Here is an 18,320-nt window from a genome sequence, read left to right on the forward strand (position 1 = left end):
TTATACTAAATGTGATCATCCTGTGATCGCTAGAGCCCAGGTTGTCCTGGACTCCTACCGCCGAGATTAGGTCTGGTTCATTAGTGATCAATAGATCCAGGACTGCATTTTCTCTAGTAGGAGAATCCACCAACTGTGACATGTAGTTGTCCTGTAAGGTTTCCGTGAATAGACGGGCCTTCTGTGAGTGTGTAGTCCCCTCTTCCCAGTCAATGTCGGGATAATTGACGTCCCCCAATATGATGACTGAGCCCAGTTTTGCCACTTTACCCAACAGTGATATAAATTCCAGCTCTACCTCCTCCCTTTGGTTGGGTGGCCTATAGCAAACCCCCACAATAACTTTTCCCTTTTCTTCTTCCCTATGGAGTTCTACCCACACGGATTCTAACTCCATACTCATCCCTTCCATAATATCACTCCTCTCTATCACCCTTACATTGTTCTTGACATAGACATACCCCTCCCCCTCGTTTTCCTACCCTGTCCTTCCGGTACACCGAATACCCTTGGATAATGGCCAGCCAGTCATGTGAGGGGTCGAACCAAGTTTCCGTTATTCCCACAAGGTCTATGTCTTCCTCATGTACTAACATTTCCAACTCATTGATTTTATTAGCTAGGCTCCTGGCATTAGCATATACCCCTCTTAATTTTGTGGAAGTTGATCGTGAATGGTGATTATGTTTATTCCTGTTTGGTCTGAGGTTTTCCCACACAGACCCCCCAATTGACGTTATGGAACTACTGTCCAATTATTAAAGTCCCAAAGAAAGATTGATCTGAAATCAAATCCTAGATCATGCGAGATAATCCAAAAGGGAGGGTATCTTCCCGTGACACCAAGTGTAAGTGGAGGAAAGGGCACACCTCAGTGATGAAATAAATGCAGCAGCTTACCAGATTTCCATGGCTGATCAACTTAATGACTCAGCCTCTCCCAGCTATTTGATCAGGGCCACTGAAGATCTGATGTTACGTGAATGCTTTATTCAAAGATAGACCACTTCTCAGGAATCATGGAGGGATCAGAGCAGGGAAGGAGCACTTCTCAAAATTTCTCATCGATCATAAAAATGAAATATGAAAGGAAAAAGAAAGCGAGGCCCATAGCGTGATCCCGTTTAAAAATAGCAATCTTGTTTAATAAAAAAGGTACTCACAATATGACGTATGTTTCCAAGCATGTATACATTAGTAGTACAAGGGATGGACATGCGGCGTCCCACAGGCTATCCCAGGTAACAAAGTAGTAAAGGCCGGCAAAAGGTTCAAGGGGCGTGTGGACGTTGCGTCTGGAGTCGCCAACGTTTCGTCTCAATAGACACGCCCAGACGAAGTCTATTGAGACGAAACGTTGGCGACTCCAGACGCAACGTCCACACGCCCCTTGAACCTTTTGCCGGCCTTTACTACTTTGTTACCTGGGATAGCCTGTGGGACGCCGCATGTCCATCCCTTGTACTACTATTGTATACATGCTTGCAAACATACGTCATATTGTGAGTACCTTTTTTATTAAACAAGATTGCTATTTTTAAACGGGATCACGCTATGGGCCTCGCTTTCTTTTTCCTTTCATATTTCATTTTTATGATCGATGAGAAATTTTGAGAAGTGCTCCTTCCCTGCTCTGATCCCTCCATGATTCCTGAGAAGTGGTCTATCTTTGAATAAAGCATTCACGTAACATCAGATCTTCAGTGGCCCTGATCAAATAGCTGGGAGAGGCTGAGTCATTAAGTTGATCAGCCATGGAAATCTGGTAAGCTGCTGCATTTATTTCATCACTGAGGTGTGCCCTTTCCTCCACTTACACTTGGTGTCACGGGAAGATACCCTCCCTTTTGGATTATCTCGCATGATCTAGGATTTGATTTCAGATCAATCTTTCTTTGGGACTTTAATAATTGGACACTATTTTCCCCTTTTTAAATTTACACTATTGTGATCAATAATAATTTTTTCCATTCATTTGGACACTATTTATCATTTTTGTTGTGATCTTTTACTGTCTTTAGCGCTACACTTTATGGTTTAATATTTATTTGAGTCATTGTTGGTTGATTTTGTGTTGGCTGCTGATCTTTATTATCATTTTTTTCACTCCATTAGCGCAGAAATTTTTCCTGCATTTGATTTATGTTATGGAACTACTGTTGCTGCTGACTCTACTACTGACTTCTGTCCTTTGCTCCCTCCTGACTGACTCTACTTCTGAGCCCTCCTCCCCGTCTCCTAGTTTAAAAGCCCCTCCAACTTGGTGGCCATCTTTCTCCCCAAAAGAGCTGTACCGTCCACATTAAGGTGCAGCCCATCCTTACTAAAGAGCCGGTAGCCAACTGAGAAGTCAGCCCAGTTCTCCAGGAACCCAAACCCCTCCTTCCTACACCAATTCCTCAGCCACTTGTTAAGTTCCCTAAGCTCCTTCTGCCTCTCCTGTGTGGCTCGAGGTACCGGCAATATTTCAGAGAAAACCGCCTTGGAGGTCCTATTCCTCAATCTATTCCCTAAGTCCCTGAAATCATTCTTTAGGATCCTCCACCTTCCTTTTACTTGGTCATTAGTGCCCACATGCACCATGACTGCTGGGTCATCCCCAGCCCCACCCAATAATCTGTCTACCCGATCCGCGATGTGCTGAACTCGAACGCCCGGTAAACAACATACTGTCCGGCTACCACAATCTTTTTTCGACAGATTGCCCTCTCTGTCCTCTTGATGATTGAGTCCCCAACTACCACAACCTGTCTAACCTTTCCTGAATCTCGGCCCCCCTTCTTCCTGGAGCCGCCACTCCCCTGGCAGCTGGGGGAGGGTGCCTGCTCCAGCACTGCCACCCCTGAGCTGATATCCCCCTCAACCTGCAACTTGGCAAATTTGTTAGGGTGTACCAACTCAGGACTAGCCTCCCTGACCCTCATCCCTCTACCCTTCCTAAAGGTCACCCAACTGCCTACCTCTGATGCCTGCGTCTCCTTTACTCCTCCCTCCTCTATGCCAGCCCCTGCCAGTGCCTGATGGGTAATGTCCAAGCCCCTTTCCAGGTTGTTGATGCTACGCAGTGTTGCCACTATGTTTTCTAGATCCAGGATCTGGGCTTCCAGAGAAACAAGTCGCACACATCCTGCACAGCAGTATTCGCCCTCGATTGGTTCTTTAAGGAACGCATACATGGAGCAAGAAGTGCACTGAGTGGCATCCGCAATCCTGTCGGACATTATTACCCACTACTCTATGGGAATAATGGTAATGACCTGCTATTCCTTACCTACACTACCTCTATCTCCCCTGGTACTAAACCTGGGGTACTCACCAGTCGCTAAGATACTTACCAGTCGCTAAGATACTTACCAGTCTTCCCAGGTACTCAGTTGCAGGGCACCGTCAGTCGCGGGGCACCGTCGGTCGCAGGGCAGCGTCAGTTGCGGGGCACCGTCAGTCGCGGGGCACGGTCAGTCAATTGCAGATCGCTATCAGTCGCAGAGCATGGTCAGTCAGTTAGTCGCAGATTGTTATCGGTCACAGAGCACGGTCAGTGAGTCACGGATCACTATCAGTCGCAGAGCACGGTCAGTCACAGATCACTATCAGTCACAGAGCACGGTCAGTCAGTCACAGGTCGCTATCAGTCGCAGAGCACGATCAGTCACAGATTACTATCAGTCGCAGAGCACGGTCAGCCACAGATCGCTGTCAGTCCAGAGCATGGTCGGTCAGTCACAGATCGCTATCAGTCGCAGAGCACGGTCAGTCAGTCACAGATCGCAGATCAGATCGCTATCAGTCACAGAGCACGGTCAGTCACAGATCGCTATCAGTCGCAGAGCACGGTCAGTCACAGGTCGCTAACAGTCGCAGAGCAAGTCAGTCAGTCCAGATCGCTATCAGTCGCAGAGCACGGTTAGTCAGTCACAGATTGCTATCAGTCGCAGAGCACGGTCAGTCGGCCACAGATCGCTAACAGTTGCAGAGCACGGGCAGTCAGTCACAGATCACTATCAGTCGCAGAGCACGGTCAGTCACAGAATGCTACCAGTCGCAGAGCATGGTCAGTCACAGATCGCTATCAGTCGCAGATCGCTATATGGTCAGTCAGTCCCAGATCGCTATTGGTCGCAGAGCACAGTCACACAGCTATCGGTCGCAGAGCACAGTCACACAGCTATCGGTCGCAGAGCACAGTCACACAGCTATCAGTCTCAGAGCACAGTTACACAGCTTATCGGTCACAGAGCACAGTCACACAGCTATCGGTCACAGAGCACAGTCACACAGCTATCAGCCGCAGAGCACAGTCACACAGCTATCAGTCGCAGAGCACAGTTACACAGCTATCAGTCGCAGAGCACAGTTGGAATACTACCCCTGTGGCCCAGTCTCTGAAGGGAGGGGGATCATGCTCTGCTTCAGTATATCACAGTACATGTTGGCATTCATGGTTCCCTCAGTGAACTGTAGCTCCCCAGTGGCGGCAGGACTCATGCAGCCCCAGACCATGACACTCCCGCCATCATGCTTTACTGTAGGCAAGACACACTTGTCTTTGTACTCCTCACCTGGTTGCTGCCACACACGCTTGACACCATCTGAACCAAATTAGTTTATCTTGTACTCATCAGACCACAGGACATGATTCCAGTAACCCATGTCCTTAGTCTGCTTGTCTTCAGCAAACTGTTTGCGGGCTTTCTTGTGCATCATCTTTAGAAGAGGCTTCCTTCGAGGATGACAGCCATGCAGAACAATTTCATGCAATGTGTGGTGTATGGTATGAGCACTGACAGGCTGATCCCCCCCCCCCCCACACACACACACACACACCCTTTCAACCTTTGCAGAAATGCTGGCAGCACTCATATGTCTATTTCCCAAAAACAACCTCTGGATATGTCACTAAGCACGTGCACTCAACATCTTTGGTCGACAATGGCGAGGCCTGTTCTGAGTGGATCCTCTCCTGTTAAACCACTGTGTGGTCTTGCCCACCATGCTGCAGCTCTGTTTCATTGTCTTTGAAATCTTCTTATAGCCTAGGCCATCTTTATGTAGAGCAACAATTCTTTTTTTCAGATCCTCAGAGAGTTCTTTGCCATGAGGTGCCATGTGCAGAACACTGCAAGAACAGTTGCTCCAGAGTTTAGTAAAGGAGCAGAATCTCTGCTGACTTCCCTAATGCAATCATGCAAGCAAAAATGCAGTTTTTTTTTTTCTAATTTCCTTGCATGTGATTGGGTATTCTTTGCAAAGTGAAGCTTTATCTCATTTACTAACCTCTGAAGCAACTGCTCTTGCAGAGGGCAACTGCATATTGCAAAGTTCACTATTTGCCTTTAGTAAATCAACCCCACTTTATCCATGCACTAAAATCCAATTTTTAATTGCACCTCAAGGTACAGATGTACAGACCCTATTCAAAATAAATGGGTTTCTCAATGCAACCCCTCCCATAATTAACGCACAAAAAAAGCAAAGGTTATTACACACATGCTATGGTGTGAACGAGCACAAATGACTGGTAGATCTGCTCATGTATGGCCAATCATAAGTACTTACCGACAGACTGTATGCGGGTTCGAGCACCACTGGAACAGAAAGCTTTCCTTGAAGGTTCAGCTTTGTTAAATAGAAAACTTTTTCCCCCACAATCCTCTCCTTTTTCATTCGACGTACCAGGTACAGTCTGAACCGGACAGCATAATTTGCAATCATTTCTGATTCTATGTGATTAAACTTGAAGGCTTCTGAGAAAACCGGGCAAGGCCCCTTCTGAATCCCTGTTTTGGCTCTCTGCTTTTTCATGGGTAGCAGAACAAGATGGACCTGCCAGGAGTTACTATTCCCAGTCCTGTTGTATGTGGGCAGGTCGGTGACAGCTGTCACTGTGACAAGAAGTTTCTGCTCTTGTGAATCATAGTCAAAAGTTACATCCAATGTGCCATATTTAGCTACTGGCTCCGGATCAAAAGACTTAGGAAGCTGTGAAGATGATCCTCTGGCTGACAAATCCTAGGGAAAAAAATATGCATGAATTTATTTATTCCTTTTACTTTTAGAAAAAAAAAAAAAAAAATGAAACTATTCCTAGGCATGGAAATTCCTTGTACATTGTAAAGGATGCACCGCAAAAAAAAAAAAAAAAACAACAAAAGAACAGTAGAAATAGTAATAAGCTACACAAACTTGTCAACAAGGTAACACAGACAATGCAGCTAAACCTGAAAATAAACCTTTTAGAAATTCACAGAATATATTAGAGTTTTATTTCCCCTTTAGCTAAGAACATGTCAAACTTGACTGTTAGGTAGGCCCCAAATTATTGTTAGCGCCTCAGGGCATTCACCATCACTTGGGGAACTTGCAGCTGGCAGAGTGATTGGCACTAAGTCTAAATCAATGAAAAATTATTAAGTAAATGTCAGGGTGTGAAAGAAGGAGGGCTGTTTTTACAGTACTAAAGTTGCAGGCAGAAATCTTGATGTGCAATAAGATTGCACGTTTTTCACCTCGAACGGAGCTGTAACCCTGCCGTTACTAGGGGAGCCTCTAAACAACAATTAATGTATGCATCATAAAATGTGTAAAACATTTAAAAATATAATACATGCCTATTAGCAGGACCCGGAGCCAGCAATAGGCAGGTCAGGCAGCTGCCTTAGGTGCCGGGGTACGGGGGGGGGGGGGGGCGGCAAAATCTGGATCCCCAGCCACTCGCAGGGGTTTCAGAATTTTATAATACCTGTCCCTCCAGCAGGCAAACTAAAACTTCCACCCTGCGCCCCATAGAAGAGAGGGCGCAGCATGGAAGCTTTAGTTTACCAGCTCTTTAGTAGGCAGGCAGCTGTCAGTGTGAAAGAGTCCGGGAGCAAAAGGCAGACGGGGCGATGAGTGTGTACTGCTGTCAGAGCGAGTCCAATGAGGCAGAGGAAGGCAGAGCAGTGGGCAGATTCCCATATGTGCAGGAAGGAGGCGGGAGACCCGCTGTCAGGCAGCATGAAGGTGTGCAGTGGCTGTGCACGCTGAAGTGCAGCCAGCGAAAGAGGAGGTCGGGATAGAGGAGGCTTTCTGCTCTTTGCAGCTGCTGGTGCTGCCACCGCTACCAATGATTCGGGGGAGATTTTGTCATGCCTGCCCCAGTGACAGCTAACCTACCCTAGTTACTGCAGATTCCTCTGCTGACATCATCTGGAGGAGGAGCCAAAGGACTGGGAGGAATTGCGGGACTGGTGAAATCTGAGCGGTTGGTACACCCAAGGTGTGTGTGATGGCGGAGGGAGGGGGTTATCTAGGGTGTGTGGTAGGGTAGAGGTGAGGTGGAGGGGGGGGGGGGGGCTGTGATCAGAGTGAAGAGATCTGGGATGTATGATCAAACTGGGAATATGGGGAGGTGTGCTATGGGAAAGGTAGATGTGTGTGTGTGTGTGGGGGGGGGGGGGTTATCAGAGTGAAGAGATCTGGGGGAGGGGGGTATCTAGGGGTGTGATTAGAGTGAGGTGTATCTGGAGGGGTGTAATCAGGGTAGGGGTATCTGGCAGGGACGTGCGGTGAGGTCAGTGGCTGGCGAGGCACTGGCTAGTATGAGAACCAGATACAACCCCCACATTATATAGTGAATAAACCCCACAGTGTAGCCGAGCGCTGTGAGATGAAAAATTTCATCTTCATCTTCAGCCAATTGGCTTCAGGACGCAGGAAGTCAATCAGATTCCCCCAAACAAATAAGCTTCTGGTGAAGAGAACCTATTGGACAGCAGATTTTTATTTTTTATTTCTGCATTCTGTAACAGCCCTGTAAATGCTGAGATTTCACTGCTCAAGTACAGGGCTGTTACAGAATGCAGAAATAAAAAATAAAGAATAAAAATTACACTGTGCCTTATATAGCTACCAACAGTCCTGATTTTATTAAAACAAGTCCTTATGTTGGTTAACCACTTGCCTTCTGTGCACTTAAACACCCTTCCCATCCAGGCCAATTTTCAGCTTTCAGCGCTCTCACACTTTGAATGACAATTGCGCGGTCATGCTACACTGTACCCATATGAAATTTTTATCATTTTTTTCACACAAACAAAGCTTTCTTTTGGTGGTATTTAATCATCTCTGGGTTTTTTATTTTTTACAAAAAAAAAGAAAAAAGACAGAAAATTTTGAAAAAAAAAAAGTTTTTCTTATTTTCTGCGAGTAAATTTTGAAAATAATTTTCTCTCCCTCACTGATGTGCGCTGATGAGGCGGCACTGATGGGCACTGATAGGCTGCACTTATGGGCACTGATAGGCTGCACTTATGGGCACTGATGAGGTGGCACTTATGGGCACTGATGAGGTGGCACTTATGGGCACTGATGAGGAGGTACTAATATGCCGCACTGATGAGCACTGATAGGCGGCATTGATAGGCGGCACTGCTGGGCACTGAGAGGTGGCACTGCTGGGCACTGAGAGGTGGCACTGCGAGGTGGCACTGATGGGCGGCACTGATAGGCGGCACTGATGGGCACTGGCGGATGGCACTGATGGACACTGACGGGTGGCACTGATGAGCACTGATGGGCGGCACTGATGAGCACTGATGGGCAGCACCATCAGTGCCCACACTCAGTGCCCATAGTGCTGCCAGTCAGTGCTCATCAGTGCCTAGATGAGCAGGCACTGATGGGCACTGACTGGCAGCACTATGGGCACTGATTGTGGGCATTGATGGGGGCACTGTGGGCACTGATGGGGGGGGAATGTGTGTGTTTTTTTTTACCTTTAGTAATCAGGGCACTGGTGATCAGTGCCCTGATTACATTTGTCTGTGTCCCCAGCGGCTGTCGGCTCCCCCTCCTTCCTCACACTGCAGTGTCTGTGTGAGGAAGGAGCGCCGGCGATAAGAGATGATCTCATATGTTTACATATGAGATCATCTCTCATTGGACGGCTTGATCATGTGGTGAATGGCCGCTGTGATTGGCCATTCACCACGATCTGGACACGGCCGACACAGATTCTCCCCGATGCGCGCTCGCGGGAGCGCGCGGGGGGGGCGTGTCACTGGAGGCCGTTTAAAAACGGCCTCCCGAAAATTCGAGTCCGCGCTGCAGCCGTATATAGGCTGTAGCGCGGATGGGAGGGGGTTAAATTAGTAAACTGTGAGAACTAATGGAAGTGCCATATATAATCTAAATAATAAAAGAATAGAACCTGAACCATTCTTTGAATATATAGATTATATAAAGCACCTTCATTAGTTCTCACAGTTTACTATTTTAACCAGCATAAGGATTGCTGCATTTTTAAGTACTGAAGTGTGCGCAATTTTAAAGCGTGACATACTAGGTATCTATTTACTCGGCATAACATCATCTTTCACATTATACAAAAAAAGCAGGCTAACTTTAGTGTTTTTTTTTTTAATGCATGAAAGTTTTTAAAAATAAAAAATGCGTTTGAAAAATTGCTGCACAAATTCCGCGTGAGATAAAAAATTGCAACGACCACCATTTTATTCCCTAGGGTATCTGCTAAACAAAATGTAAATAATGTTTGGGGGTTCTGAGTAATTTTCTAGCAAAAAAATGATGATTTTTACATGTAGGAGAGAAGTGTCAGAATTGGCCAGGGTGGGCAAATAATTATTATAGATTTTTTTTAAATATAGTAAATGACCTTAAAAACACTGTACTCAAGCAGGTGGCTTAACAGACACATTACTGAAGTTTGAAGTTATAACTTCAAACCAGTTATTTCAAAGTAAATAGATAAATAACTAATTATGTTATAACATATAGCATAATACATTATATTGCTTGATTAAAAAAGTACCTTTTCAGCAGCAGCAGATTCTCCCTCTTACCTGCGTGAGAAAAACATGGGATTATGGGTAAAACCTATACCCATAAACCCATGTTGTTTCCTTGTAGTTAAGAGGGCTGGGCTGGAAGGGAGCATTTATCTTTTAGACACATGCCCCTTTCAATGACACTGCAGTGAGAGGAGAGCCTCCACTGCAGCATTTTTTTGGACAGCTTGGACCAATGGTACTTTGCCATTGGTCCAAGGCTCTAAGCTGTCCATTAGGCTCAGTGCCTCTGACAAGAAATCAAGCTCATCCTGCTGCAAACAGCTTCTGACAGGCTGCGCAAGGAGTCCCGTATATCTCCGGAACCATAGGTGCTAGAAACTAGGGATAGATCGATTATCGGCAAGGCCGATATATCGAGGGCCTATACGCACTTTCACCGATATATCGGTATCGGCCCCGGAACTGGCCGATATTTTTGTGACGTCATTCTGCCTTCTTAGGCCACCTCCCTCGCCTTGGACAGCCTTGTCTGGAGTCGGGACTAGTCTCGCGGGAGTGTATTAAAGCCATACACCCACCCACAGCAGCCTGGTGCCAGCCAGCCTCCCACATCCACAGGCCATGTACCAGCCAGCCAGCCACAGGCACTGTATCAGCAAGCCAGCCAGCCACCCACAGGCCTTGTACCAGCCAGCCACAGCCACTGTACCAGCCAGCCAGCCACCCACAGGCCCTGAACGTGCCAGCCACCCACAACTCCTGTGCCAGCCACCCACCCACAACAGGGTGCCAGCCAGCCACCCACAACAGGGTGCCAGACAGCAAGCCACCCACAGACAGGGTGCCAGACAGCCAGCCACCCACAGGCCCTGTACCAGCCAGCCACAGGCACTGTACCAGCCAGCCGCCCACAGTCCCTGTACCAGCCACTTACCCACCACAGGGTGCCAGCCAGCCAGCTACACACCACAGGTTGCCAGACAGCCAGCCACCCACCACAGGGTGCCAGCCAACCACCCACCACAGGGTGCCAGCCAACCAGACACACACCACAGGTTGCCAGACAGTCACCACAGGGTGCCAGCCAGCCACCCACCACAGGGTGCCAGCCAGCCAACCATCCACCACAGGGTGCCAGCAAGCCAGCCACGAACCACAGGGTGCCGCCAGCCAGCCACTCACCACAGGGTGCCAGCAAGCCAGCCATTAAGCATTAAACAAAAATGAACATGTTCACTACCAGATTTGTGTCAAAAATTGTCTTTATTGAAGTTTAAATATACAAAATATCGGCCCATATCGATATGTTGTGACCAAAATATCGGTATCGGCCCTGAAAAAACCATATTGGTCTATCCCTACTAGAAACCCCACATTTTGACCAGTGGTGGGGTTCGAATTCAGGTACCTATCCCCCAAAGCTCTATCAGGTTTTTAGTTTTGTTTATGTTCATGGCAGGTGAGGCTCTACCTCCCCTGCCTGCATGTCCCTGGTATCTGGGGAGGTGTGATCAAGGTGGGGGGTTATCTAGGGGTGTGATCAGAGTGGGGGTAGGGTATGGGTATCTTGGGTGATGTGATCATGGTTGGAGGGTTATCTAGGGGTGTGATCAAAGTGGGGGTATTTGGGGGGTGTAATCTGGGTATGGGGTATCTAGGGAGGTGTGATCAGAGTGTGTGTGTGTGTGTGGGGGGGGGGGGGGGGTATCTAGGGGTGTGATCAGAGTGGGGGGATCTGGGTGGGGTTATCTAGGGGTGTGATTGGAGTGGGGGGTATCTGCTGGTGTAATCAGGGTAGGGGTATCTGGGGAGGTGTGATCAGGGTAGGGGGGTATATTTACACACTGCCATTTAGAGGAAGTTTAGCACAACTCCATTTTCAATGGTGTGTGACGTCCTTCACACTGCGCCCCATCACATTACAGGCGTAATGTGAGGGAGGTACCAGCTCGATTTTAGCCAGGGAGTAGCAAGAGGAGGGTGGGGATGGGCGGCAAAATGTATCTTCGCCTATGTAGACAAAAATCCCTGCACTGGCTCTGCCTATTAGTTATATGTTTGTTTTTGGCTTAAAGTAAATCTGTGTTATAACAATGCCGGCAATTGAACAGGTGCACTTTAATACCCCCATCTCGGCAGCAGCACATACTCACCTTTCCTTTGTTCCTTTCCATTCAACCTTCAGAAGCAATCAAAGGACTACTTCCGAGTATTGGGCAGCATCTGACTCATTCAAATTACAATTCTGGTTCTTGGCCCACTGCTGTCACATGGGGGTGGAGACAGTCAGCCCTGTGTAAGCTTATGTCCAGCTGGCATAAAACAGTAGGGTAGGGAAAGGAAAGTAAGTATATGCTGTTCGGGAGTGGGATTAGTACCTACTTGATGCTTACGGGTCCTTTCACACGGGGGGCTTTCCGCCCGGTGGACTCTGCTTTGCTCAGCCTATCCACCGATCCCTGCTGAGCAGGCGGATGACAGGTCTGTGTCTGCTCACTGTGCAGAGACGGACCTTTCAGAGCCCCGCTCTCCTATATAGGACATTGGATGAAAACGGACCGCCTGTCAGTTTTCATCCGATCCTCCAGACGAATGGAAAATAGGGTCACCTTCCGTCTGGATTTCATGGACAGGTTCAGATAGCAGTGGGTGTCAGTGGACATGCGGAATTTTTAAATCCTATCTCAGAAATGACCTAGTGCAGCTCTGTTCCCACTTCCATAACATAAAGGTAAATGTTCATGAGAGAAACATGGGTGTTACCCCTGTTGACGTCTTTCTGAAAATATATATTTACCTGGCTGTTCTACTCATTTACTGTTTAAGCACTTCATGGGGTTGATGTACTAAAACTAAAGAGTGCAAAATCTTGTGCAGCTGTGCATGGTAGCCAATTAGCTTCTAATTTCAGCTTGTTCAGTTACCACTTCAATACTGGGTACTTTCACACCCTTTCTCCCCAGGCCAAATCTTCAGCTTTCAGCGCTGTCATGCTTTAAATGATAATTGCGAGGTTATGCAAAACTGTACCCATAAAAAAATGTTATTTTTTTGCACACAGTTAGAGCTTTCTTTTGGTAGTATTTAATCGTCACTTGGTTTTTTATTTTTTGATAAACGAAAAAAGACCGAACATTTGTCTTTTTCTTCGTTTGTTATAAAATGTTGCAAATAAAAAATTGTTCTTCATACATTTAGGCCAAAATTTATTCTGCTGCATTTCTTTGGTGAAAATTGCTTAAATCAGTGTATATTATTAAGTCTGTAGGAAAGTTATAGAGTCCATAAACTATGGTACATATCTGATAATTGATTATTCCTTACGTACTGACGGCTTCTTATTTCTTAAACTGGTTCTAAAGGCAGAAGGTTTTTTATCCTAATGCATTCTATGTGTAGCACTGCCCCCTTGAGGACTGCTGGATAATACACTCACGGGTCCCTCTGGGTTACCGTTAGCAACATTGGCATTCACAGATTAACACTTTACTTCTTTGGCTCAGTCAATGATCAGTCCAGGGGTATGTTGTTTTTTTGGTGTTTTATTTTAAATAGGGATGGGAGAAGGGAAGAGTGGGATGCTCCAAATTGAACTATTCACAACAGATGAGGACTCCTGTCTGAAGGTGCAGCCAGGCTGCAGATTCCCCTTGCCAATAGAGGAATTTCAGATGACTTAGTTGGGTAGAATATCTTCGGGATGCCTGCCTAGTATCCCCTTCCACTCCACAGACTGACACCGTCCTCTGACTATCCTACACCAGGGTGGCCTCCCTCAAGTCAGGCCCCTAGACATGATCCCCTGTACTCACAATACTGTTTTTCGAGGGTCTCCAGTGTCTCTATCCCTCCAGTCAGCTCTCCTGGACCTCCGAGTTCAGTTCCTTTCCTCTGGTCCCCAGGTCAACTGCCTGTGACCGCGTGCCACCACTACAGAGGAAGAGGCAGCTGCCTTCTTCCCTCCGGACAGGGTGTTTTCCCTCATTATGTGCAAAATAGTCTCTGGAGTGGAGTTTTTACTACCTTCTCTATACAAAAGCAGCATTCATTTGTATGTACAGTATTTTTTGCACTCCAAAAGGATGGTAGGCTGTGGATCCTCAGGCCTAGTCTAAAATCTAGGGAGGGATTTGTTGTCCTTAGGTTGCTTCTTTCCCTGCCTTGGGTGTCCTTGGTGGTCCACCAAGCCTTTTGGAAGGTGCCCCAAAGAGCATTGACCCTGTCAGGAGCCTTGTGCCCCTGGGGGATTCAGGGAATGGTCCTTCCTCTTCAGGAGGGGACCAGCGACACACCCTGTGAACTTTTTTGTGTTTGGTTCACACAGTATTTAGGTTTTTGCCCATCCATCACAGGCTTGGAAAAAATATGCAGGAACCATTGCTGGATTGGACTTTTTATTTGTTATCATCACCAGTTTCACCAAGTCTGAAATCAATGGAAGGTTACATACATCCTTCATGTTTTATACATAAAACTAGAAGCGCAAATTAAAACATTTCCACAAAGGTGAATAAATGAATAAATGTTTTAATTCAATTTTTTTTTTTTTTTTTTTTTTAGGACCACACTGTGTGATCCATATTTAGAATTAATATATTTACAGCTTAAAAAAAGAAGTTTAATTTCACAACAATGCGACGCCTGGAAAACCTGTTTGACATTTACATAGGAGAACCAGTCAGAAAACACTCATCAGTCCCAGATTAGAAGATATTTAAACCTTCCTAGTGACTTAGCCCCATCCAAATAAGACCGCGTTAATTATTTCTCTTGCATTTGACATTTTTATTATTAATCTGATCTGTTCTGAACCTTTTCTCTATAATACTGTTAAGCTAAGACTGCTGTATCTGCTAGACTGGTGGTGTTAAAGGCTTATGTGAGTGAACGTGTTCCTGTGTAGAATACGAGATGACAAAAATGTTCTGGATAATAAGAAGCATCACGAAAACTTTGCACAGGAGAATAAAGCTTCACAGATATATTCACTTAGCTTGCAGACTCATAACAAAAATTCTTTATGTAGTTATGAGTTTACCAAGTTGGTTATTGAGATATGCTTCCTGATTAATTTTTTTACTTTTCCTTTTATTTATTTTTCATATATCCAGAAAATGTAAATCTTATACAGACTAATACATTCATATACAAAAACGCATAAGGAAAGGCCCCTCCCTCGATCTCCACAACCCCCCCTCCATATTTTAGCGAATACTCTTCTTCTACTTCCTCAATCTCCCCCTCTCCCCCTTTACTTCTACTGTATTCACCCAGTTAACTCCACATATTTCCTCATTCTTTTAAATTCTACCCATTGTTCCCAGATTGTATTGAACATCTCTAATTCTTCTTTTTCTTCACTACTACTCAAATATTCAATTTCGTGAATGTACTCGACTCTTTTAAACCACTCTTTTATTGTGGGGGTTTCTGGTCTCGCCATTTTTTTTGGAATTGCCCTCTTTGCTGCATTTATTAGATGAGGCACCACTGTGTTCCTGTATTGTTTTGCTGGAGTTAGTTTTGTGGAATAGGCATACCCATGGATCATTTTTAATCTCTATATCCGTAATCTCTTTTATATACTGCCGCACTCTTTGCCAATACATTCCAACTATATATTTGCCATAGACAACCAGCATTTTTTCCGGCCCAGCCATTTCTGTCAATATTTTATAGATCTGAGAAATGTGATGTTTTGATCTCGTCTATGCCTTACACAGGCGTTCAAATGGATGGAGTCCCTCTTCTAACCCAATAGGCTGAGGTAGTGATGTTACGAAGTGTCTTAACTGGGATTACCATCATTCATTAATAATCATTAATTCCTTTTTATGTGTCAGGTCTTCATATGAACATATCTTTCCCTTTTCCATTATATCCTTTATATGTGCATGTTTATCTATTATCCATTGACCAAAATGTTTTCCATTTCCAGGCATAAAATAATTTGTCCCCGTGAGTGAAATTAACCACTTGCTGACTGCGCACAGTATATTTACTGCGGCAGTCAGCCCCGGCCAGGCAGAGTGACGTAGGTCTACGTCGCTACTTCCCGCCGGTCCTGTGCGCGCTCCAGCGCGTCCCCGCCGACACCGATTGCTCGATTGGGTTCAGAACCGATCAGTCATCAGGTCCAGGCCAATGATTTTTGGCCTGGACCTGTAGATCGGTCCTGTCCAATCAGATCCTGTTCTGAGCCTGTGAAATGTAAACACAGGCTCAGAAAAGACGTGCCCTCCTCTCCCATGATCCTTTTTGGATTCATCTCGAGAAGAGAGCACATCTAACTGTAAGTACTGCACCAAACACAGTCACACACAGCTAGATAGGGACATTTACCCCCCGATCGCCCCCCCGATTAACCCCTATATACCTGCATAAGTGTGATTTGTGGTCAGGTGTAGCGCTTGCGGCCCCCCCCTTTTCCACTTGAATTCCCCGCCACCCTCCCTAATAAAGATTTAACCCCCTGATCCCCCCTGATCACCGCCAGTTAACCCCTACACCCTCTGTCACATCAGCACTAATACAAACGTAATATACAGTGTTTTTGTATTTTTGTATTAGTGTGATTGTGATCAGAATTAGCGCAGGCGACTAAGTTTCTGTCCCAAGAAGGTTTAGGGTCCCCGCCACCCGCCCAATAAAGATTTAACCCCCCTGACCCCCCCTGATCACCCCTACACCCCCTGCCACAACACTCACTGTATACAGTATATAGCATTTTCCTATATACCCGTATAAGTGTGATTTGTGGTCAGGTGTAGCGCTTGCGACCCCCCCTTTTCCACTTGAATTACCCGCCACCCCCCCCTAATAAAGATTTAACCCCCTGATCCCACCCTGATCACCGCCAGTTAACCCCTACCCCGCTGTCACATCAGCACTAATACAAACGTAATATACAGTGTTTTTGTATTTTTGTATTAGTGTGATTGTGATCAGAATTAGCGCAGGCGACTAAGTTTCTGTCCCAAGAAGGTTTAGGGTCCCCGCCACCCACCCAATAAAGATTTAACCACCTGACCCCCCCCCTGATCACCCCTACACCCCCTGCCACAACACACACTGTATACAGTATATAGCATTTTCTATATACCCGTATAAGTGTGACTTGTGACCAGGTTTAGCGCTTGCCACCGTTCCTTTTATCCTTAGGATACCCGCCAGCCCCTTCCAATAAAGATTTAACCCCCTGATCCCCCCCTGATCACATCCAGTTAACCCCTTCCCCCCTGTCACATTGCACACTAATACACACATAATATACAGTTTTTACTGTATTTTGTATTAGTGCGATTGTGACTTGAGGTTGCGCTAGCGAGTTAGTTTCTATCCCAAAGGAGGTTTAGGGTCCCCGCCACCCCCCCCCCCCAGATCCCCGGCGCATAGTTAGAAATAACCTCTTGATTACCACACACACACACGCACGCACATACACTTCCATTACTAGTATAGTGTTTGAACAGATCAATATCTGATCTGATCAGAACTATACTAGCGCCCCCATAGTTTAGGGTTCCCAAAACGCGGTGTTTGCACGATCAGCACTGATTCCGGCCAGCACCTGCGTTTAACCCTTTCACCCAGGTAAGTGTAGTAATCAATAGATTACTGTCACTTACAAAAAAACACAACACACAAAACCGCTGTGTTAGCAGAGTCAGGCCTGATCCCTGCTAGCATTAGCAGTTTTTTTGGTAGAACTTGATATATTCCTTGACAACCAGGTTCTTTTATTACCTGTGAGTCGCACCACTGTACCGGTAAATTTAGTTACCAAAATGACCAAACGTTGGTACAGTGGTGAAGAGGTATATAATATACTGGCCGTGTCATCTGATAGCGATGGGGAAGCTACAATGACCAAATTAGTGTCAGTATATGAACCTGATGACAGCAGCGGCTCCCTGACAGATAGCTCCGACGACAGATGGGTCCCTGTTAGACCCAGGCTTACCCGACCCCATTCTGGAGTTGTTGAGATGCAGGAATCGCAGGGTGCTAGTATGGAGCAGAGTGTGGTTACTAGTGCCGCTCATTTTTCTGGCGACCTGGCAAGCGACAGCGGCCTAGTACACCCTGGACCTAGTACAACCAGCACTGCAGTATCACCTGGTGACGTGGCGAGTCCCCCTAAGTGCAGATGAAGCTGGTGCGGTGGCTAGCACAAGTAGTGGCCCGCAGCCACCGCGTATTCATAGACAGGCCCGTAGAGCCCATAGTGCCCTCCCTGATGCGCTGGCATATCCCGATTGGCAACCCACTGATTCTACAGCGCCAGTACTTCCCCCATTCACTGCCCAACCTGGAATCCACGTGGAGACAGCTGGTTTTACGCCCCTGAACTTTTATGAGCTGTTCTTCACGGAAGATCTTTACAGATCTATTGTGGATCAACCAAATTTATATGCACAACAGTTCATCGCCGCCAACCCAAATTCGCCCCTTGCCAGACAATTCGGCTGGAAAGCTATAACGGTTTCCGAATTTAAAATCTTTCTGGGCCTTTCCCTCCACATGGGCATA

At 46.3% G+C, this 18,320-nt stretch overlaps 1 protein-coding gene across 1 annotated transcript in view; it reads right to left on the reverse strand.

The window, feature by feature from the left end:
- SYT14 (synaptotagmin 14) overlaps positions 1-18,320 on the reverse strand; it is a 408,651-nt gene that overhangs the window by 58,621 nt on the left and 331,710 nt on the right. The window contains exon 6 of the mRNA XM_082249765.1: positions 5,557-6,009. Within this exon, the coding sequence (XP_082105891.1) occupies positions 5,557-6,009 (453 nt within the window). The remainder of the gene's footprint in view (positions 1-5,556; positions 6,010-18,320) is intronic.

This window comes from Pelophylax lessonae (genome assembly GCF_965119305.1).
Source record: "Pelophylax lessonae genome assembly, chromosome: 3".
NCBI lineage: Eukaryota > Metazoa > Chordata > Amphibia > Anura > Ranidae > Pelophylax > Pelophylax lessonae.